Source organism: Humulus lupulus, chromosome 1 (genome assembly GCF_963169125.1).
Source record: "Humulus lupulus chromosome 1, drHumLupu1.1, whole genome shotgun sequence".
In the NCBI taxonomy this organism is placed as follows: domain Eukaryota; kingdom Viridiplantae; phylum Streptophyta; class Magnoliopsida; order Rosales; family Cannabaceae; genus Humulus; species Humulus lupulus.
Genome location: NC_084793.1, coordinates 24869709 through 24894566, shown reverse-complemented (window position 1 = coordinate 24894566; position 24858 = coordinate 24869709). Strand labels below are relative to the sequence as shown.

General features: G+C 37.5%; 2 protein-coding genes and 1 long non-coding RNA gene across 4 annotated transcripts; 2 read left to right on the top strand and 1 right to left on the bottom strand.

Annotated features, from left to right (window-relative positions):
- The first annotated feature begins 1302 nt into the window (after nt 1-1302).
- Nucleotides 1303-2611, top strand: LOC133801208 (protein SEED AND ROOT HAIR PROTECTIVE PROTEIN-like). The gene is made up of 2 exons (XM_062239416.1): nt 1303-1630; nt 2214-2611. The coding sequence occupies exons 1-2, from the start codon at nt 1303-1305 to the stop codon at nt 2609-2611; spliced, it is 726 nt and encodes a 241-aa protein (XP_062095400.1).
- Nucleotides 2612-11958: 9347 nt separating this feature from the next.
- Nucleotides 11959-12423, top strand: LOC133801128 (uncharacterized). The gene has a single exon (XM_062239312.1). The coding sequence runs from the start codon at nt 11959-11961 to the stop codon at nt 12421-12423; it is 465 nt and encodes a 154-aa protein (XP_062095296.1).
- A 956-nt stretch (nt 12424-13379) lies between these two features.
- Nucleotides 13380-15458, bottom strand: LOC133818808 (uncharacterized). 2 transcript variants are annotated; one of them, XR_009886123.1, is made up of 4 exons: nt 15007-15458; nt 14852-14926; nt 14322-14383; nt 13380-13602 (listed from the first exon to the last, which is right to left on the bottom strand). It is a non-coding gene; the product is annotated as an uncharacterized LOC133818808 (long non-coding RNA). The 2 variants fall into 2 exon arrangements; XR_009886119.1 differs by lacking the exon at nt 15007-15458 and having other exon boundaries at nt 14852-14979.
- Nucleotides 15459-24858: the final 9400 nt, after the last annotated feature.

Genomic DNA, 24858 nt, shown 5'->3' with positions numbered 1-24858 from the left:
AGCTAGAACTAGTTTGAGAAATAGTCATTATTAAAAGCCATAATGAGTTTTATATGGCTCGTACGTGCTAAAGCATTATTAGGCAATATAATTGGCTCATGACCAAAGATTCTATCATATTACTGTATAACTACTACTACTACCACTAATAATTTAATTGATCCTTTTTTTTCTGTTCCTTAAGTACTATTTAAATTGTTCCCTAAAAAAATGTACTATTCAAATTATGAAAATTTCATTCCTAGATTATATCTAAGGATACTATTAATTATAAGGTTAGTGCTTCCTAATTTTTTTACCCAAAAGCATATATTAATACGATATATCATACAAAATTTTAACCATAAATTGAAATTTATTATTTCTAAAATATGTATGTGTCTTTGACATAATTTATTTTTATTGATAAATATTAATTATTTATATATGAGTACAAGTCATTTATTTCTTCTATATAAAAAGTGTGTAAATAACAGAAATTCTTATTTTTAACGGTTTGTTTTGTTAATTTTAACGGAATATATTTTTAAAAGATATTTATTAATTATATTAATATAAGAGGTATTTGCGGCATAAATACCTTACACTTGTTACAGTTAATTACCGAATATTTTATTTTTATAGCAAAAATACATAATGTTCAATATATGTTAAAGATAAATACCTAGTCTTTTTTTTTATGGCAAATATACCAAAAGTTGCTAAAATATTACTTTTATCAATACTTCTTCTGTTGGAGCTTTAAACATCCGACAATGATATAAATTTAATAAATATAATTAATAGATTCTATAAATAAAACTAACCAAATTGCATTGCATCTTGTATCTAGTATATATTTATACGCAAGTTATTTTTATCCCTAATTTGATAAAGAAAAAAAATATTTTTGTTTTATTTTGAGCAAACGTTGATTTTTCTTATTTATATGTTTTATAATAAGAATCATTAATTGACTTTGTTAATTACAAAATATGAGACAATACATGAGTGATGCTCCATTATTAAGAAAAAAATCACGTATCACGACGACAAACATATAATAATTAATTTCATTAAACAATTATAAAATATAAAACGTCAAATTAATGAAGTGGCAATGATTTTTTAAAATTATAATATCATTATATCAAGATTTCATCTATATTTATTAATCATTGGTAATTGGGCAACGTGCGATCAAGTAATGTTAATAAATAATTATATGACATTCCTATATATAAAACTATGGTACTCATCCATGGTGATTCATCAAGCTAGTTCATAATAATAAAATCAGTTGATCTTTGCTGTTTATAATATATGGGTCTGATGATGAACCTCATATTCCCTTTGTTCCTTTCTTCGTTTCTGATTATTATTGCCTCTGCTACTTATTATCCAAATGTTGACAATAATAATAATAATAATCATGATGATGATCAGAGTGCTACTGTATTTAAGTCACCTCATCATCATGTGAATTACCTAAATTTTGATCATCTCTTTGATCATCTGAAGCCACAAGGAACACAAAAGGTTGTTGATCCAATAGTAGGAGGAGTAATCCCCCCCATCATTCATACCATTGGGATTCAAGGAGTTATTCTTTGCCAAACAGCACATCATGATACATACCTTCCAATTCAAGGTACTTACCTACCTAACTATATGTATACATATATTACAGTAATAGGTGACAAAAATATATAGATCATTTTAATTTTCTTTCCAAAGAAATTTTTGCAATCAATAGGATGTTGAGTGTACATTACAGGATGTCCAATAATGTGTCTAAAAGGGTTATTATGCGAATTGTTTTTAAAACAATAATTTTTTTATAAAATAGCATTTCAAATAGTATGACGAGTATTTTCAATAGAGTGTTGCTATTTGATACCTTAAGGTATCCAACACCATATGATGTGACATTTTATAATTGTTTAATGATATCCAATAATAATTATTAAATTAAAATGCTGTGTGAGACCCTATATTAGATTGCAACAATAGCGGTATGCCACCTCTTTGTGATGTCTCTTAGCAAAGATGTTGGGTGTGTTGTGATGTCGAGTGTGTATAAAAAGAAAAATAACATTTCTATAAGCTATCGTGCAAAATGATTATAAATAAAAGAAATGATATTTTATCAAATATCCCATAAAAATGTTTATTATGCTAAAAATCTTCATCAAGTCTAGTGTCATCTCTCTGATATGTATATTATTTTGTAGGAGCCGTGGCAAGAGTAACATGTTGTCCAAATTACTCATCATCATCATATGAGAATGAGAATGAGAATGGAGAAAAATACTACAAAGACGTTCCTTCATCCATATTGAGCTACGAAAGTGACACACATGGTTTCTTCCTGGTCAAGTTATCAGTTTCACAGCTCACAACTGGGTTGAATGTCAAGGAAGATTGCAAGGTATTCCTCGAATATTCTCCACTTCAGACCTGTAATCTCCCAACCGATCTTAACAATGGAGTCACTGGTGCAAATCTTTCTTTCTTGAATGCTTACAAAGGCATGGTTTTCTACGCTTTGGGAGGAGGTCCTCTCATCTATACCTCTAAAACTAATTACAACAGTGATCACCAATATTCAGCCCCCACTCCTAGATATTAATTAACAAAACAAAAAACACCATACATTCATTTCTAGCTAATTAATTTTTATTTATTTTATCATTAATTTTGATATATTAATTTCTTGATTCATTAAAGTTTGTTTCTTCTTCTGTTGAAAATTTGGTGTGTTAAAATTGGTTCTTAATTCCATGTTCTAATAAGCTTTGAGTGTCTGTCTATTTATAGCTTGTTTGATTAATTGATGTAATATATGATTGTTTCTGTTTTTTATATTCTTTTTCTATTTGCAAAAAATGTATAGAGCCTTGCAATCCAGCTCATTCATGATTCAACACGTGAGGTGGCCCATTATCAAAATGGCCTAAGTTTGATCATTTTTGGCAATTCAATCTTTGAGAATTTTCTTTTCAGCAATTTAGTTTTGAGATATATAAACAGTAGTAATTAAGTTTATACTATTTATTTTTTTACAATTTTTTTAATTTTTCAATGATTTTTTTATACAATATGATGTGTTGATATTATCCATAAAAACTTAGGATTTTTTTTTTTATAAAAAAAATAATTAAAAGAACTCAATTGCTACTGTTTTTTAAACTTAAAAACTTGATTGGCAAATAAATTTCTTAGGGACTAAAGTACCAAAAAAAATACAAAAAATTAAGGAGACATTTATGCTAACAACCCAAGAAATCATATAAAAACCATAATTTTAAAAGAAATTTTTTTTTCTAGACACTACAAATAGTTAAAACATAACCCACCACTTGGTGGATCAAGTGGTTTGGGCACCTCAATCTCTTTCCAGAAAATCAAAGTTTCCAAGCATTTGTACATTTTTCATTGTGGGCTTTCTTTGTTGTTGATTTTTTTTTCTCATTCTGGCTTTTGAGTTTTTCTTTGTGATATATATATATATATATATATTTTTTCGTTTATAAATGAGTTAGAATAATGTGTAAATTGTTGTGCTTGAGCTTGTGCTTGAATAATGATTATCTCGTTGTAATACTTGTACTAAACTAGAAAAAATAATTGAAACATACATTAAAGGGATTTTTTCATAAATATGGTAATTAAACTTTTCTTAGTTTGTATGGACAAATTTAATTAAAAAAAATCAGATTATGGGAATAAAAATATGGCATAATAATGATTTTTTACAAAAATATGGCATAATAATGATTTTTTTACAAAAATATGGGAAAAAAATCACATAGAAAAGAATACAAGTTTTAAAAAGCCATCAAATAATACTTGTAAAAAAAAAGCCATATTTTGAAAACTTTATTAAAAACCCCATATAAAATATAATTTTCACTACATTAAAAAAGGGTTTGTTTTGAAAAAAATCTTAATAAAAAATAAGTTAATTGACACATAAACAGATACTTGGGCCGAAAAACCAATCCAATCTAACAGGGAGACCCAAATTGTTGCATTTCTTATAACGACGAGAAGCTGTGTAAACGACATGTAGTTACCCTCAAATATTATATGTAAACGACATTTGTAATTGGCGTTTTTGGTAAGGTGAATAAACGTTAAGCTTACATGACATCAAATTGGAGATGCTAATAAAATTGTTCAATAATATATATATAAGTAGTTCACACAAACACATTAATTATAACATCTAAACCAGACAATATTTCATAATATGTGTTAGCTCCAATGATTTTCACTTTATGTTAACATTGTTATATTCTCCAGCGAAATTAGGATGGGGTTATTTAATTTAGGATAATTAAAATGCCCTTGGAGCATATATGTTTAATATGACTTTTTCGTTGTCTCAACAAATGTTTATTGTCTGTTTACACATGTATAAATTTATATAAATATTTACATTCAATACACAAATTATTTCTTTCATTAGAGTTTTTACAATATAAAAGTTGGATGAGCACAAAAATAACGGACCCAACTGAGTTGATGATATATACATTTAAAATATACCAAAATATTAATGTCACGTTACATTTATCTGATACGAAACCTATTATTTAAAAAAAAAAAACAGTGTGACGATAATATTTTTGTGCATAATTTAACAACACTATCATTACTCATTGGAGAGACATACATAATATATTTATAGATAGGTCCAACAATATTTATATTTATTTAAAATAAATATTGTCTAAAGATAGAGTTGGTTCCTCCTATGAAGAGCAGAGCTCCTCCTCAACCTCAACCTCAAACTAAGATCATCAGGATCATCATCATCATTCTGATCTTCAAAAGTACAAGGCTTGTCCTCATCAATTCTTCCAATTTTTCCCAACCCAACACTGTAACTCCTTCCCATCATTCCATAACCCATGCTCATCACTGGTACAGTTCTCACCATAACTCTTTGCTTTGGCAAATTGTGATCAAACTCTGCATTATTATCATTAGCTAATTTGCTTGCCTCAATATTATTATTAGACGACGACATTCTTCTCAAAAGCTCTCTCACATTTTTGTTGTCGTTTTTGGTTGACGAAGGAACCGTAGTAGTTGTACATAATTCCACAGCCACAGAGGAAGTACAATCATTCATGGTCTTCATAGCTCTGCTTAAAACCCTAATGGGTGTCATCATATAACTCTTCACCTTGCTTTGCTTCCTCACTTTGCTTCTTCTGCTCATCATCATCATGTGTAGATATATAGTTGTATACTAATCTCTCTATTGTTCAAAATGTATATATATATATATGTATAGTGATATATATTTTGAGTATATATGTACTTATTTATATATATATATATATCTATATATATGTGTATATAAAGAGTTGGGGTATGATTTTGGTTTTGGATTTTCTTGATTTTTATTTTGGACTTGTTTCTTGGAAGTGTAGAGGAATGATATTATGGCCGTTTGAAATATATATAAGACATGTGAAAGGGTTCAATTAGGTGGTAAAATAATGTATACATGTATAAACTGCGTACGTAATTATGTTATGTCAATTTTATATAGAAGAATGATATATAATTATTGGCATTTCAGAAATAAAAAAAGAAATACAATTATTGGCTTAATTAATTAATTTATATATTTGGAAAAGGGCCAAGATTTATACACGTAAGAAAAACAAGCAGCAGAGGAAAGTGACCCATTGATCGAAAAGGGGTCATACATTTAAGAAAGAGCCTCTCTTGAGTAGTATATTGAGTTATTGACCTATAATTAAAGTAATTACCAGTCAAAATAATCATACTACCTAATCAACTGAAATTAATTTACACGAGTACTGTTGTATATTTGATTAATTTTTAAATTGTAAATATTATATATAATTTTAATAAAATGTAATTTATTATTTTAAATATATATAATAGAATGAATTATAGTTATATAATATATATAAATATTTATATCAATAATTTCTATATATATATAAAATATAATAATATTTAAAAAGAAATTAATAATAGAAATAAAATAAAAATAGAAAAAATCAAAGTGTAGACAAGAGTATACATGCATCAAACTATTTTTAGTTTCTAATGTATCTCGCAATGTTATTTGGTGAATTTAATAAAAAAAAAATGTCTAATCACTAAATAAAAAATAAACTATCACATAAATTTATAAGATAAAAAAAATAATATGTATGCATTTATTATTTTTAAATAAATATATTTAAAATATTATATTTTAATTAATTTATTTATTTTTGTTAAATATTATATATTATATGTTTAATATAATATTAAGTTTAAGTTTAATTAAATTTTATTTAAGTTATAAAATATATGGTTTTATTATTTTTAAATAATTATTATTGTAAAATATCTCAAAAACATCTTATTTTAATTTGTTTAATTATTTATTTAATTTTATTTAAGTTTAAGTCATGTTTACAATCTACCATTAAATATAAAAATATTTTATTAAATATAAAAATATTCTGTTAAAATTTACTGAAAAAAAATAAAAAATTATTAAAATAATTTTTTTTGTTATCTACACATTATTTATATAGAAAAAATAATAACTACATATATCAGATTAAATTGAAGTCGTTTTTAAACTTAAAAAATTATATTTTAATTACCCACATTATTATAATACAATAATTGTGCGATGTATAACATATCGCACCACAGAAATATATATGTGTTATGAAAATTAATTTATATTAATGTATGTTTAGTTTTTCAACACCACAAATTTTGTCGTTAACACATATATATATATATATATTCAAATTTTTACGGGTGAGTAGTTTTCTTATAATTATATGAATAAGATTAATAATTATTCAATATTCGTGGACGTTATTTTTGTCGAGTCATAGAAAATTTATACAGTTTAGTATGTCGTTTTGCTTAATCACTATATATTTAATGTTTATAATAATCAATTGAGAGTATCCGTTATACTTACGTTACCCTCAATCAAGTCCGTACGGACGTACAAATAATTCCTCATTTTCAATGTCAAAAGCTACAAAATAGAGTAATATATTATATAGATTTGGATTATATAAGGGAAATTTTAGTTTCTATATATCATAACAATGTAAATTTTTTTAATATGCCAACTTAAACACTTCTATTAACGTGCCCTCAATTATATTTTGGACAAAAATACTTATTTCATAAATACTTATCATATTAATGTGCACCAATGATTAATTTTTATATTCTACATAAAAAATTTAAGGCTTTAATTATGTTAAACGTGTAGATTTTGAAAAAATATTAAGATTAAAAAAAATCAACTAAAATAGGCATTTAAGCAAAAAGATATGACTCAATAAAATTTTCATCAAAAGCAAAAAATCAAGTTTTCATGATTGCATCGTAAGAGTATCGAAAAAGTATCGAAACAACATCGATGTTGCATCGAAAAAAACATCGTTTTGGCAAAAACAAACCAAGTTTTCAAGATTGCATAGATTTTCCATCGAATTTGCACATTTTTTGCCAAAAAATCAAATTTTTTGGATGCATTGCAATTGTATCGAAATAACATCGTTTTTGTATAAAAAATAATAAAAACGATGCAATTTCGATGCTTCTTTGATGCAATTGCGATGCATCCACACAAATTAATTTTTTGACCAAAACTATTCAAATTTGATGGAAAATCGATGCAAATTCGGTGGAAAATCGATGCAATCATGAAAACTTTTTTTTTTTTTTGCCAAATCGTTGCAACATCGATGCTGTTTCGATACTTTTTCGATGTTCTTGCGATGCAATTATGAAAACTTTATTTTTGGCCAAAATGATGCAAAATCGATGATACATCGATGCTATATCGATGCTCTGCGCTGAAATTTGACGAAAATTTTAGTGAGCCATAACTTTTTGCTTAAATATCATTTTTAGCTGATTTTTTTTAATCTTAATATTTTTTTCGAGATCTACACATTTAGCATAATTAAAGCCTTAACTTTTTTATGTAGAACACAAAATTAATCATGGGTGCACATTAATGTGAGAGAGAGTGGGAAGTTTAATGAAATGGGTATTATAGTCAAAATTATACAAAATGACATATATTTGGGATGCTATTAAATTTGTCATATAGATGAAATACCCTATATTATTGAGCATATAACCTGAAATTCCCCTTGTATAATTGGGTTTATAATTTTCTAATAATTTGTTTGGACATTGTGTTTTGATTAAATTTTTTTTTACCCTGTGTTTTATAAAATGATTCAAATAGACTCCTAAATTCAATTTTGATGAAGAAAAAAATTGAATATTATAGAATGATTTTGTTTTTGTTCTAAATTGTTAGTTTAGTTAATTATTTGTGATTTTAGTTAAGAAAACCTTGAACAAAATCGAGTTTAGGGTTCAATTTAAACTATTTTAAAAAAAAAACATATGGTCCAAAAATAAATTTGTCAAAATACAAGGTCCAAAAAGGTAATGAGGCAAAACACATGATAAAAAAAAATATAAACTCTATATTACATAGATCCATATTATATAGATTTGGATTTTGTCCCTATATATTTCATATTGAATTTTATTTTTACATTATGCCAAAAACCACCTACAACGTCGCTTGTTAGAGTCAGTTTACTATATGAACCAACGCAATTGATAATCCAAGGTCAATAGCGTTGGTTCATAACTGACTCACTTGTTAAACCAACAGCATCGGTTTCTACCCCGGCGCCGGTACATGACGTCAGTAGCATTGGTTCTGAACCGATGCTTATGTTCGAATGAAACACAACGTTTCACTTTAATCAGGTTAGCGTTGGTTTTAAACCGATGGCCCACAAGTCAGTTGCATCGGTTTAGAACCGACGCTCAGCTTTATATATGCCAATTTTTTAGGTCATCGTCTCTCATTTCCCTCTCGATTCTCTTAGAAGAAAGTTGCAGAGGCACTTGAAAACCCCAAACCCAGGTGGCGCCACCCCAAACTAAGGCCCTCTCGATCTCTCCCGAGCCCTTCAACCTCGAACCTCCGCCGTTCCTCCCCTCCCTTAGTCCGAGAGCCCCTCCGCCACAGGTTTCCGCCCCTCCCCCACTGGTTTCCTCCCCTCCCCCATGGGTCTCCCCCATTCTCGGCTTCTCCTCGAACGCCGGGGACAAGGAGGAAGAGCCCATTCCAAGAGCCCGTCCCCTACGGCTCTACCCCTCCCATTCTGGGGTCAATTAGTGATGTTGTTTTTTTATTATTTTTTTTCATTTGCATATATGTATGTGTATATATATATAAATTTATAGATATATAATTATATGTTTATTTTTGTGTTAGAAAATTGACTGTAGAATTAGGATTAGGATTGTAGAATTAGGATTGTAATTATATTGTGTAGGGAATAGAAAAAAGATAAAATGTAGTTTAGTTTAAGATTAATTTAAATTAATAATATTTTTAATTATGTTGAATTAATTGAAAGTTTTTGTTATAATTTATTTCAATAATTTAATTTTGTTTACTAATATAATTATATAATTAGTTTTGATTGTTAATTGTAAATTTTTAATTTTGTTAGGTTTGACGCTTTTTGTTGTGGTGATCCCATTTGTGGATAGCTCTGAGCCTCCACCCCTCGCCACCTCCATAGACGTGAGGTTAATTGTTTTTCATTTTTTTAATTTAGTTAAGTTAATTTAATAATTTGATTTAAATTAGTGAATATTAAAATTGTGGTTAGGTTTCACTTTTTTTTTTTTTTGCAGTTGATTAAATATGGTGGTGATCCCATTTGAAGGCTAAGCATTTATCTTAGACGAGGTAATTCAATGAAAATTTAATAGTATGTATATTGAAAAATATAGTTATGATTAAATTTAGTGGAATTTATGATTAAAAGTTAGTGAAGATAGGTTATGGGACGGTATGCTGCAATGATATAAGGTTGGAATTATGCATATTGATTGATTGTTTAATATTTGTGTATTGATACTTTTTGAAATTGAGAAATGTTGTAGAAATAGGGGAAATGCTGCCCAATTTTTTTCAAAATAATAACATTGATAGTTATGCATGTTTGATATTGATTGATACTTATGCATGTTGCTATTGATTGTTTGATTTTTGTGTATTAATATGTGATGTCTACATGTAATATATGAATTTTGGATATGCTATAAAAATAGGGGAGATGTTGCCCAATTATTTTTTTAATATAGTAAATCTAGTCTTTGGCAAAATTTGAATTTTTTGGCTTGTTTGTTTTGTTTCTTAGAAATCTGACAATGGATAGAGATTAGACTATCACTGAAATATAGGGAAGGTGTTGAGTATTTCTTACAGTTTTGTGCAAGAAAGTTAGAAAATCTGAATTTTGTTCCTTGTTTGTGTCTTAAGTGTGGTAACGTTGTGAAGATTAAGGTTAATACAGTGAAGGAACACTTATTTAGAAACGAGATGGACAAAAGTTATAAGGTTTGGTTTTTTCATGGAGAAATGATTAATCTTAGGGAGGAAGGAACCTCTAAGAAGGATAATGATGTTAATTTAGATTATGATGAGGATTACATTGTAGAAATGATTGATGATGTACAATATGAATCCCGTGTGGATCCAGAAAAAATTCAAAAAACCTATATACCCTAGAAGCTTTTAGGTAATAAATTTTTAATCACAACTTACAAATTATCTATATATATATAATTAAAATATGTTTTGTTATGTTTAATAGTGTCGACAGCATGATGATGACTTCAAGTGTGGGTACTACATAATGAGGTTCGCAAGGGACTTCGTTTCAAAGCACCACCCAAAGAACCACTTGAGTCGTCTCGTAAGTATTGTTTAATTTATTAGTTATTATATATTTTAATTTAAATTTTATTGTAAAATCATATATAATTCAAGTCTAACTAATTTTTTGAATTCATTTGTAGTTCAAAAGCATAATGGTGTACCCGCTTGAAGAAGTCAACACTGTACGAGATGAATGAGCGGACTCAATTCTACCTCATCTCAGTGTTTGATGAGAATTAGTGCGAGCTAGTACCTCCTGCATATATCATAAAGTATGAATATTATTTTTTGAGTCATATGTCGATCTTGACTTTAGTTTACTAGCTAACTTATTTTTTTTCTCTATATACATGGGCTTAGATTAGTTTTATTGTCTTATTTTTTTTACTCTAAACAATGGTTAATGTTGTTAGACTACGTAAAATACTCACGCATATCTGTAAAAGTATCAATTCATATCTTTCATGTCTTTTATATTTGGAATGTAAATTATCTCATGTATAATTACGTAAAATACTGATGCATTATTACTATCATTCTAGCCCAAATTGTAGCATTACATTCATTATATTTCTCTTGTAAACTTGTATATAATTGACTACGAATCAATGAGAAGGACAAGCACAATTTCTATCATGGTATCAGGCCTTTCCTTCTTCTCCTAATTAAGCCAATCTCTAAACCAAATCTGCCCTCATTATCTTGCTGCTTCCTCAATCTCAACTTCTTTCTTCTTTTCCATGGCTGAACAAAAAAAATTCCATCCCGCTCTTGTTGTTAACAACATCAAGAATTTCATTCCTATTACCCTTGAGATGGAAAAAGTTCAGTATTCGTCATGGGCAGAATTATTTAAAATCCATTGTCGCGTCTACCAAGTCTTCGATCACATCACTCCTCCCACACTGAACTCCACCAACAAGACCAAGGAGAAAATCAATACCAGTACAGAACCCACACTGAAATCCACTGACAAGACGAAGGAGAAAATCGATACCGATACAGAACTTTGGTCACGTTTGGATGTTGTCGCTCTCCAATGGATTTATGGCACGATATCGAACGATCTGTTGCACACCATCATCGAACCCGATGCTACAACCCAACAAGCATGGGAAAGGTTAGAAAGTCTTTTCCAGGACAACAAACATGCTCGTGCTCTCTATTTGGAAAATTAATTTACTCAAGTTCACATGGATGCTTTCCCCAACATCTCGACTTTTTGCCAAGAACTCAAGATGTGTGCTGACCAGCTCGCTAACGTTGATGCACTGATTTCCAATCAAAGGTTAGTGTTACAATTAATTGTGGGTTTTAATGAAAATTATGATGGTGTTGCTACGATCCTTCAACAAACTTCCCCTTTACCACCATTTTATGAGGCACGTTCGAGGCTAATTCTCGAAGAAACCTGCAAGGCTAAGCAAGTCGCAACTGCCGCTAAAGCTGCCGATATTGCCCTCCTCACCAACAATGATCCAAAGAGCTCCAATTGTGATTCGGGTAATGTAGAAAACTGCCACAACAATGGTCCGAAATGCGTTCCAAATCGCAATAATAATCACGGAAAAAATAATGGCGATAGGGGTCGTGGCCGTGGTGGCAGTAACTATGAAGGAGGCGGCAACAACCCCCAGCAACGTCGCAGGCACCAGTAGTCCCATTTGTGGACAACATACCCACCATGGGAAAATTGGATGCCTTGGGCAGTCCTTCCATGCCCTTACCCAAATTCTTCTTGGGTTAGACCTCTTGTTCGTCAACCCAACATTCTTGGTAGTCGTCCATAGCAAGCATACGTAACCCATAAGACCCATTCTTTAAGCCAAACACCAACTAACATTGAAGCGGCAATGCACACTATGACTCTCAATGCTCCTGATGACAATCGGTATATGGATACTGTTGACGCGGTTCTTCGCCAACAGGTAATTAAGAAAATAAGAGAAGGAGATTAGTGCTTAATAATGAACCGAAATAGATAAATGATCTTTTAATGGACTGATGACACAACTACGTTTTTAGGTGGTTCAAAGGTTAAAATCCTTCTACTCCACCAGCCAATATTATTGCTATATTTTTGGTATTCTTTACAGGATATTTCGTTACACAATAGAATCCAACCCCTTGCAACTCCCAGGGTCTCCATATTTATAGGAAAGGGCACCTGGGAGTTGGTAAGGGGGGTCATCCCGTGACCTTCTTACCCATCATGTCACTTCTATGACATTCATGATTAATTCCTAAAACCTGACAAATGAAGTGTGGTCTAATCAACAGGTAAGGGGGATAATGGGCCGCATGGCCCAACCCAGTCGTGGGTGCCTGAATACGCTCGTTCATGCTGCGTGTCCGAGAATTCAGGGATATATCAGACACGTGATGTCTGATATATGCACGTTTACATTGCGTGGTTGACTTTATAAAAGGTCATAGCTTCCACATCCAGCTCGTATCCCGAACTGGATGCCTTCTCGACCTGCGGCCTTCATAGTCCTTGTAACACTCTCACTTATTTTAGTTAAAACCATATTTGAGGTGTTACGTTTTAAAACTATATCATAATTTATTACTACAAAAGTCTGGACATTTTTTTTTTTTTAAACTTGAAAACTTATTTCACATTATTTACATTAAACATAAAGTGGGTCTCAAACATATTATACATAAGTATTAAATAACCCAATTTGTTTTCAAAACATAACTTCACACTTTATTACAAACATCTCACTGATAAATAAAATAACCCACAAAAGATCGATATGTTCATATGTACAAATCAGGGTCAGGACCATGCTTCAGTTCTCCTCATGTCATTCACACATTTCTTTCTCTACCTGCAACACAAGACAACTGTGAGCCTAAAGCTCAGTAAGCAAAGTAATGCATGCAATGCTAATGATTACCCAATATCAATGGACATACACAACTTCTTTTTAAATTTTTGGGCCCCTTAATATTGTGCACACTGTTTGAATTGGTCAATGTCTGCAGGGCTTGTTACACATATAATACAAAATCCCATGGGTTCTCCTCCGGCTAGCCATCACCACAGTAGGGCACATTAAAAACCTTATTCCATCGTTGCCCCGTCAGGCTCAAGAGTTAAGGCGGCCACACACTGTAGTGTCAATACATATAACAATAACTCATATGGAGGAGAAATAAAAACGGAAATATGGCAAACAATATAATTGGTTCACTAAAACCTAGCCCAAATTATTGGGCAGCCACTATAAGCCTACTATAGGCCTCCGTTTACACTTATTAACACTTTCATTTGCCTTTTCAAAACAGTGGCATTGAACTTAAACTTCTTATAACAACTTTCTTTTATGTTGCACAAAACTTGCAAAGGCATCATATAATTAATCATCATAATATCATGCATGGTCTTATATCATATAATAATTTACCATATCACTATTATGCCATGCATACAAATTTATGATGAAGTGTCACTGTATGTTAATACCACTTACTCACAAAATATTCATATAATGCATACTTTCACATAACACATAATTCTTGTGTTGCAGTTGAGTACTTTACTTACCTTTTGTCCAAAATATATTTCACCGTGTAACAAGTGGTGTCTTAGGTATTGATGTGCTTATCCTGACATTGGCATGGATTTCTCATCATAATGATGGCAGTAATACATTGAACTCTCATTTAAAAATACCCATAAAACATCATATCAAATTTCATACCCAAAACATGCCTAAAATGCCTTAAACCACCTAGATCGAGCATTAGATTTATCTTAGACATTTGGAGAAATTTTGACAGAGTTTCCCCTTAATTTTAGCTATCCTCAAATGTCAAAATCAACCAATAATCAACATCAAATAACCTGCCATAACCATATATCCCAAATACCAACATGATTCATCATAAAGTTATCATATACCGATTTTGATAAAATTCTTATCTCCTAGATCATCACCCAAATTAAATGAGTCTCCACATATATTCAAACATTTATAAACATATATACTCTCTTATAAACTCAATCAAATAACCAAAAATCATCTTGTACTCCAAGAACCCCAAAAACCTCATAAAACACAAAATTTCACTTACCGAGCAACTTTTCGGCGAAAACAATCTCTTCAAGCTTTTCTAAACCTCAAACCACTTGGAAACCCCAAGAAATATCTTAGAAAGGATAAAACACCATATATAAGCTCTCAGAAAAATTCAAAAACATAGTTTAACTTCCAAGTATAAGAACTTACCATAAAAAGGCTAAAACTAAGCTTAATCTACTTCTTTGGCTTTGCTTTCACTTGGATCTTCTTAGAATTTCTTCAAACCAGCCAAGAAATGGTTTTTGGTTTTCTTTTCTCTCTGTTTTTCAGAATAATGGTCGTGCAAAGTGATAAGGTTGATGAAAAATTCTTATTTTCAATGATTTAGCCTTATTGTATCAAAATTTGACACCTTTCATCTCATCATTTCACCTTTTGACTTATGAAAACCTTATCACTTCAATGATTTCGACTTAATCATCTGCTAGGCCTATTATCCTTATGTGTAAAACACTCACACCAAACCTTAGGTCCATATGACTTCATACCCAATAGTTATGCTTACCCGATCGAGTGTAGCGCACTTATGCTAAGCTCGTTTTGACTTTGCATCAATACCACTGATTATGTATACCTCCCATCAAGAATTGATCTAATGGTTCTAAAACCATTTTTACATCATCAATGAGACCTTAATCATACCTCTATTACATTTGGTAAATCCATAAATACTCAATTTTACACCGAAATACTAGTAATCGACATTGTACTATTTTTCACTACTTAACCTATTTTGCCTTCTATATCTCACTTTCATCACTTAATTCCATGCCTTGTCCATATTTTTCATACTTTCTTATATCTTGAGCACATTAAACACCCATAAAAGACAACTCAAATGCCACAAGGTTAATAATATTGAGCATACATATAGACATCACATACACAACTTTTATACTTATACATGAAAACACTTATAAGAATATGCATATGCTCAAATTATACATATTGTATGATATGTAATGCAATGCAATCATGTGATTATTGTCTATATTATGTCAAAATAATGTGGGTGCTACAGTCCTGACTCGGCCCTTGAGTAATCTTGGCGAACCTTTGGCTACCTCGAGCTAAAGAGGTAGGACCTGACGATGGCAGCTCCGGTCACGGGGTATCCACGTGGCTGATATAATTAGGCCATATCTCAGCTCGCTAATAGCCCATTGGAAAATCAGGGCGTACATTTGCCCCCCAAGCCCCTGCTCGTGGTACACGACATCGTGTAGGGCCACAGTAGGGGCTTTTAGGCTCCTCCATGGACTCTCCACATTCCACCTTTTACGCAGGCGCCGAATACGTGGAACATCGTGGTTGGTGACGGTACGTCTTCCGAGAACCGCATTAAATGGCCTAGCCTATACCTAGCTGTCGTTTCGCCTTTCGAGTGGAGAGCCTTGGATCCCACATCAGGGCAATCCAACGGCCCTCCTCATGTGGCCTTTCACGTATATAAAAGGGGTGGCCACCTTACGCATAGGCCACCCGTTTATTTGAAAATTTTCTGAATTTCCCTTCTTCTTCTCTCTTCTCACCCTCAAAAAACCCTCTTTTTCTCCCGGTTACCGTTCCTAGCATTCCAGAAGATCAGGCGCAAGGGTTCCTTTGGGATTTTGGAACTAGTCACTCTGTCGAGGCCCCAACCCAAACAACCCCTTCATCCCTCCCACAGCAAACTACTTCATAAGTTTTCTGACTGTGCACGCTTTAAATTTTCTTTTCACTGTAGCTTAGGTAAATAGTTCCTGTAGCTGCATGCAATATTCTATTGGTTTTTTGTGGGTATGAAGGGTGTAGGTTTTTACTTTAGGGCATCGATTGTAGAAGAAAACCATTTAGGGGCATGGTTCAGTAGGGTGCGTTTTCTGAGGAAATCTTCTAGGTAGGATTTTTGGTATGCTTGTTTAAAATATCCAGTACTTTGGGTGCAAAATCGGGTAGCTTAGGGGACACGCTTCACAGGCGGTTTTGCACCTCTTGCCTACTGAAACTTTCCTTCCAAGGCAAATTTTTATCCTGACCCTCCTGACACACGAATTCTGAGTAATCGGGGATCTGTTGGGAGCACAGGCGCGTGTTCATAGAACCGCGTGGTCTCACTCTCCACGGGCTGAGATTACCTCAGCCCGTGCAAAGGAAACACTTCTCTTTAGATTCTCCCTTATACTTAGGTCACCTTTTCTGAAATTTCTTCTTTTGTTCGCTAGGCGACCAGATGGGTCCCAAGAAGAACGCTCCTAAGAGGATCGCAGGCAGCTCGTCCTCCCAACAATCCAAAGGAAAGGAGGTGATGACAGACTCCCCAATCCCCGTCTTCGGGCCGGCCGTGGAGCAGGAGCTCGAGGTGGCGCCCGATGCTTTCTTCGAGGCCGAGAAGATCGTCTCAAAGATCACTGACCAAGGGAAAGTGAATAAAATATTCCTTTCCCACAACATCGAGCTGGGGAGGGGTGCCCTAATCGCCTGACCTCCCGCAGAAGGTGAGCGGAGCTGCTCACCACTCGACGAGAAGTATGCAGCCTGGAGTGATGAGCACTTCAAGGCTGGGGCCTTCCTCCCGCTGGACCAATATTTCGCCGACTTCCTCAACTATGTGAAGTTGGCACCTTTTCAGCTCCCCCCCCCCCCCCCCCCAACTCCTACCATTTGTTGGCGGGGTTGAGATATATGTTCTTGAAATAGGAGTGGGAGGTCCCCACTCCGATAGATATCCTATATTTTTTCTGCCTCAAGGCCAGCCCGGAGCAGCGGGGACGAGGCGACGGGTTCTATTACTTGACCCGATTTCCAAATACGGCTGCGGTCATCGAGCTGCCTAGCCACCCCAACGACTTCAAAGACCAGTTCTTTATGTCCAAGGGGTTTCTCAACTGCGAACTGCACTACTTCAACCGCCCTCGTAAGTACCTTTTACTCATAGCTCGTAAGTTAAGTATTGGTTAGCTCCCCCCTTTATCCATTTCTGACTTAGAATAATTCTGCAGCCATTTTCGCGAGGACAGACAAGTCTGTGATCCTCGGGAGTCAGTACGAGACACTGGCGGGTTTGCCCCCAGTGAAAAGGACTATCGCCAGCTCGTGACAGACGAGACGATGTTGGCGTGCAAACTGATCTCTCCGGGCCAGACTTTGGCCATGAGGAGACCCCGGGGGCTTCCCCCAGCTCACAATATGAGGCCCATCCCTAAGGAGGAGGCCGCGAGGGAAGAGGACGAGGAGGACGAGGTGCCCCTCATAAGGACAAGGAGGAAGTGGGCACTAGAGGTCACCCAAAGAACGGACGAGGAGAGGATCCAGTCCGGAGCAGCTGCAGGTCCCTCTGGGCAAGGTAATCCTTACATGTTCAGGGGCTTAGATAGGGCCACCGCCGACCCTCGGTTAGCTAGGTTTAATCCCAACCAGCCCGTCCAACACCATCGAAACAACCCCGACCTCGACGTAACCCTACTCCAGTGCGTCGACCGGCTCGTGCTGGATTACGAGAGTAGCCGCCCTAGGGGTACTGTAGTCGTAGACAACACTTTAGCCTTTAGGTCGACCTTATTTGAGGAGTACAGGACCAATCTTCGGTCATGGCCCTCGCTCCGGGAGGGTATCGTAGCTCCGAGTCTTAGGCAATACGAAGAAGAGTCTAGTCCTGAACCAGTTTCGGACCCAGAACCCATGCCAGCCCGCGAAGTCATTGTCTTAGATTCCCCCGCAGAAGCTCCGGGGCCGATGGTCGTGACCATAGATTCCTCTTCTAGCTCGGGGGGTAGGATCCCTTTCAATATATATACTTGAGTTCCGCTTTTCCCCCTTATTTTTGTTCTTGCATAAATGCTTACTTGTATATTAATGTTGTCTTTGTTTAGCCAAAGGAGATGTCTCAGCCTGGGAACAGAGACCTGCGAGCTATGTTCGCCGGAGGGAACTCTTCTGTTGGGGCCACTGGGCCCAAAATGAAGAAGCTCCGGGTGGCGAAGAAAGCCGCTGGGACCCCAACCAAGTCCCCTGCAAAGGGGAAAGACCAGACCCCAGCTGCCCAGGCCAAGGTACCTCCACCTCCTACCGCAATGGAGAAGATGCCCCCGCCCCCTCCATGAGCTCCGGCCTTTGTTCGGGATACGGGGGCGGAGCCTGGGATTTTGGCCACCGCAGCCCCCGAGGTGCGCATTCCGGTGGAGCCCCAGGCCCTGGAGAAAATTCCCGACGTCTTTCGGGGGACGGTGTACGAGACAGCGACCTACACCGTCGACCACTACTATGGCGCCACTGAAAGGGACCTGCGGGCGATCGAAATAAGGAGCCTGGAGAGCGTGATGGAGTCTTCACTGGGAATGGCTCTAACGTTAAGTTGGCTTTACATTTTGTACTCTTCGGTTACCATGCATCATACACTCTTTCTTTTTTCTTTTCTAAGGCAGTTGCCTCTTTGCTTTGTAGGGTGCCTTGGCTCTTCACCAGAGCATATCCAGGTCCAAAGCTCGCCTCGAGGACATGAGGGGCGAGCATCAGGCTGTTTTGGCCGCCCTAAAGACTGCCCAAAAGCAGGAACAGGAGGCCAAGGATGCCTTAGCAGCCGCGCGGGCCGAGCTGGATGCGTCCCGCCCCAAGCTGGAAGAGGCCGAGGCTAACAAGGCCGCCCTAGCCGCTGTAACGGCCGACCTCGAGGAGGCCAGGACTGCCCGGGCCGCGCTGGACTCTACAAAAATCGAGGCCAAGGAGGCTAAGGCCGCCTTGGAGAAGGAGAAGGCGGCTTCCAGCTCCGCCATGGAGGACATGCTATACCACTGCTGGGTCTTCAACCCTGATGGCGACTTTTCCTTCCTAGGAGCAGAAGTCTGGGAGCCCTTCCTGGAGGGGTTCAAAGCTCGTCTTCAGCAAGAGGCACCCTCTGAGACCGGGGAGACCTCCACAGCGGCCGAGCAGGAGGGAGAGACGGCGACCTCAACGGAGCAGCCCGGTGGAGCCTAGGGCCTTTCTTTTTTGAACCCATATATTATTATTATCATCATATTTTTTTGTAACTTTTGTATGAGGTTTTTCCACCTCGAGACAATTAGCTTTATCCATTTTTGCTTCTATACACTTTTCTTTTTGTTGGTGCTATGATTGATGCTTTTATATTTTCCTTAGAAAAAACATGTTAACCAATCTTGACCCAACTTCTAAGATAAGTCCCGGTTGCACTCCGGACGCTGTATTAAGAACTTAGTTTGCGTTAACCTCTTATTGGTATCTCATGCTTTTTACGAAAAACAACGATCAATCAATTTGAATTAACTTCTAAGTTTTATGACCTGGTTATGTCCAGGACATTAGTTTGAAAACTTAGTTCGCGTTAATTTTTATCAATATCTCGTGCTTTTTTAAGAAAAACAACGATCAATCAATTTGAATTAACTTCTAAGTTTTATGACCTGGTTATGTCGAGGACGTTAGTTTGAAAACTTAGTTCGCGTTAATTTTTATCAATATCTCATGCTTTTTTAAGAAAAACAACGATAAATAAATTTGAATTAACTTCTAAGTTTTATGACCTGGTTATGTCTAGGACGTTAGTTTGAAAACTTAGTTCGCGTTAATTTTTATCAATATCTCGTGCTTTTTTAAGAAAAACAACGATCAATCAATTTGAATCAACTTCTAAGTTTTGAGCCGACCTGGTTGTATCCAGGATAGGACTTAGTTCGCGTTAATCCTTTATTAATATCTCGTGTTTTTTAAGAAAAACAACGATCAATCAATTTGAATCAACTTCTAAGCCATTAAGGCGACCTGGTTGTATCCAGGATATGACTTAGTTCGCGTTAATCCTTTATTAATATCTCGTGTTTTTTAAGAAAAACAACGATCAATCAATTTGAATCAACTTCTAAGCCATTAAGGCGACCTGGTTATATCCAGGTACCATATGCCCCCCAAGTAACTAGGAAAGGGTCTTTCGTGGTTACTTGAGATTATACCCACAAATATACACAATAATAAACAAATATTTAATTCTCATTGCTTAAAAAAAAAAGTGGCCTTTAAGCCTTACAAGGGTGCTATTGATAATATTTCTTCAAATGGATGGCGTTCCAAGTTCGTGGGACTGCCCCCCCATTGAGCCGAGCTATTTTATAAGTTCCTTTCTTAATGACCTCGGTGATTTGATATGGCCCTTCCCAATTTGGTCCCAATACTCCATCTTTGGGATCCTTACCGACCAAGAAGACTCTTCTGAGGACCAGGTCGCCAATGCTAAAGGCGCGTTTTTTGACCTTTGAGTTGAAATAACGAGTGATTTTTTACTGGTAATGCGCGAGCTGAAGCTGCGAATCTTCTTGTCTTTCATTAATCAGGTCGAGGGAGGCGCGAAGTAGTTCGTGGTTACGGTCCTGGTCATATGCCTGGACTCGATGCGAAGATACCTTAACCTCGACAGGGAGGACTGCCTCACTCCCAAAAGTCAGAGAGAAAGGAGTATGACCCATAGGAGTCCGATGCGAGGTCCGGTATGCCCACAGAACCTGGGGGAGCTGTTCTGGCCAGACCCCCTTGGCTTCGTCTAGTCTCTTCTTAAGGCTCGTCTTTAGCGTCTTATTGACGGCCTCGACCTGGCCATTTGCTTAGGGATAGGCTACGGACGAAAAGCTTTTCACAATTCCGTACCTTTCACAAAATTCGGTGAAGAGGTCGCTGTCGAACTGAGTCCCATTGTCGGACACGATTTTCTTCGGCAGCCCGAACCGGCAGATAATGCTCTTGACCACGAAGTCGAGAACTTTCTTGGAAGTGATTGTTGCCAAAGGTTCTACCTCAGCCCACTTCGTGAAGTAGTCGATGAGTTTTGAGACTATCCGAGGTCCCTCTCCTAAGGTGATCACCAGCTCGATCGCCCCTATAGCCGCTGATCCTTCTCCCGAAAAACCATACAGCATCGTGGAGGTCGCCTTCAGCTCGGCGACAGTCAAACCCATCTTCTCCAGCGTGGACCGGAATAGAAGGTTTACCGAGCTCCCATTCTCGATCAGCACTCTCCTAACCCTCTGATTAGCGAGCTGCACTACTACGACCAGGGGGTCGTTATGAGGGAACTGAACATGGCCAGCATCTTCTTCCGTAAAAATGATTGGTTGCCTCTCCAATCGCTGTTGCTTTGGCAGATGCTGCTCCGGGACGAACTCTACTCCATTATGCGCCTTGATTTCGTTTACGTACCTCTTTTGGGCACCCCTGCTCGTACCAGCCAAATGCGGACCTCCCGAGATTGTGGATATCTCTCCTCCTTTCACTGGAGGAGGGACGTCTTGATCGACCCGAGACCCGGGCTGACTGATCAGGACTTCCGGAGCAGGTCGGCTTGTTGGAACCCTGTTCCGCACGTACTGAGCCAAGGGGCCGGCTCTGATGAGAGTTTCGATCTCATCTTTCAAATGCCTACAATCATCAGTATTGTGGCCAACGTCGTTGTGGAAGCGGCAAAACTTGGAGGTGTCTCTTTTCCCCTTCTGGTGCTTTAACGGCTCCGGCTTCTTCCAGGGGAGGCGAGCAGAGTTCGTTAGGAAGATGTTCTCCCTAGAGTGGGTGAGCTCTGTATAAGTCGCGTAGACCGGCTTAAATTTTTTTACGGACTTATTCTTCTTTGGGTCGTGCTGGTTGCCCTCGCCGTTCCCCTTTCTTTTGCCTCCACCGAACTGGTTATTCTGCGTAACATTCTGGGTCGCTGTCACGACCTCCATTCCCACTCCAGCGGGCTGCTCAGGGACCTGGCTGGTTCCTGCAGCTGAGGCTTGCGCCTCCTCTAAGTTGATCCACCCTTGGGCCCTATTTAGGAATTCGTTTACTGAGCTGACTCCCTTCCTTTGTAATTCATTCCAGAGTCCCCCTCTGACGAGGATTCCAGTTCTCAAAGCCATGAGCTTGGAGTTGTCATCTGCGTCTCAGGCCCGAGCAGCGACATTCGCGAATCTGCTCAGGTAAGCCTTCAAAGGCTCGTCGGGCTGTTGCCTCACGTTAGCCAGGGATTCGGCTTTGACGCGGGCAGCCTGGGAGGCTCGAAATGCCCTTTTGAAGTCAGCAGAGAAAGTTTTCCAGGAGCTGATTGATTGTTTCGTGCTTTGTTTGAACCACTGTCTGGCTGGCCCAGTCAGTGTGGAGGGAAATATCAGACACCTCAGCTCAGGGCCAATGTTGTGGGCCATCATCAGGGTATTTAACATCCCTAGATGATCCGACGAATCTCCGTCTCCGTTGAATTTGGACAGGTGCGGCATACGGAAACCGGGTGGGTATGCCGTTGCTGCTATGCTGGGGGCGAAGAGCTCAAGCTCGTCCCCCGAATCATATTCGTCTTTCTCTTTCTCCGACAGGAGCTTCCTCATTAGCTCCTCCATTTGAGCCAGGCACTCAAGGATTTTGTCCTGATTTCCTTGGTTATTCCAGGGCTGTTCAACAGCTCCGGATCCATTGTATACGTTTGGTGGGTTATTGCCCCTCCTATCTTGAGATAGGTTATTTGGGGCATTCCCGCCGTTACGTACCTAGGATAGGTCTCCCCCTGAGCGAGCATGGCTGCCACATCCTACCGGGTCCCCCCTATGAGAGTTAAGGCGATCTCGTAGGTCACCCCTCGGGGTGGATTGAGGACTTTGCGCCGAGCTTAAGCGTTGACGCAGGTCTCCGCCAGAAAGGTCACTCCAGCGACTGCCGGTCCAGTAGCTCCCGTTAGAGAAGCTCGGAGTCTGCCTCTGGGGGTGAGGATTCGGGCTCCCTCTGGGCGCCCTGCTACGACGGGAAGGTCCTGCGGATGGCGGGTTTCTCCTGCTGCTTCCATAAGCTGGAATATCTCGGATAGGCCGAGGAGGAGACAGATATCTTATTGGTGACGGAGGATGGACCGGGGATGCAATCTTGGTTCCATCAGGGCGGATCAAGTTAGGTGGGGGCCTTTCGGCCCTGCCAACCTGTGGGCCTTGTGCCTGGCGATCTGGACAAGACGCAGGACAGCTGGCGGGGACGGGCTGGTGTTGTGAGTCCTCCCCGGATCTCCTTCTAGAATTCCCTCGAGCCCTCCTGGGCGCGCTCGAGGCTGGCTGTGAGCTGGGAGTTGAAGTTCAGACCGAGCGGCTATATTGTTGTTCGGCTCTAGGTATTTCTTCGAAGTTTGCCTCTCGACGGTGCGATGAGGGAGTAGAGTTAGACGTCAGAAGTCTGTCCGAGCGACTAGGCCTGGACCGATTACCCCGGCGGGACTTACGAGTCTCGCCTTTCCTCTTTCCGACGTTAGCGTCGGTTGTAAGAGGGGGTAATCGGGCCAACACCTCCTTAATCTGTTGACTAGCTTTCGCCAGTTGGCTCCTCAGTTAAGCGTTCTCCATCTCTACCACCGTGTAAAAATCCGGGTTTGGATTAGGTGGCCGGGGTGCCGAACTTCCAGTGTCATCCTGGCCTATTGGCTGCTTGCCCGGCCACTGCTGAACCTCAAGGTTTTGCTCACCGGAGATGGCGGCATGATGAGCCTCCTGCCCATCATGTTGTTCCGCCTCGTTACCGTGTCTTGACCGAGTGGTCACCATAGTTGGATATTCGCGATAGCACCAATCTAACAAGCTCTCAATGAAAGCACCAAACTGTTGACGCGGTTCTTCGCCAACAGGTAATTAAGAAAATAAGAGAAGGAGATTAGTGCTTAATAATGAACCGAAATAGATAAATGATCTTTTAATGGACTGATGACACAACTACGTTTTTAGGTGGTTCAAAGGTTAAAATCCTTCTACTCCACCAGCCAATATTATTGCTATATTTTTGGTATTCTTTACAGGATATTTCGTTACACAATAGAATCCAACCCCTTGCAACTCCCAGGGTCTCCATATTTATAGGAGAGGGCACCTGGGAGTTGGTAAGGGGGGTCATCCCGTGACCTTCTTACCCATCATGTCACTTCTGTGACATTCATGATTAATTCCTAAAACCTGACAAATGAAGTGTGGTCTAATCAACAGGTAAGGGGGATAATGGGTCGCACGGCCC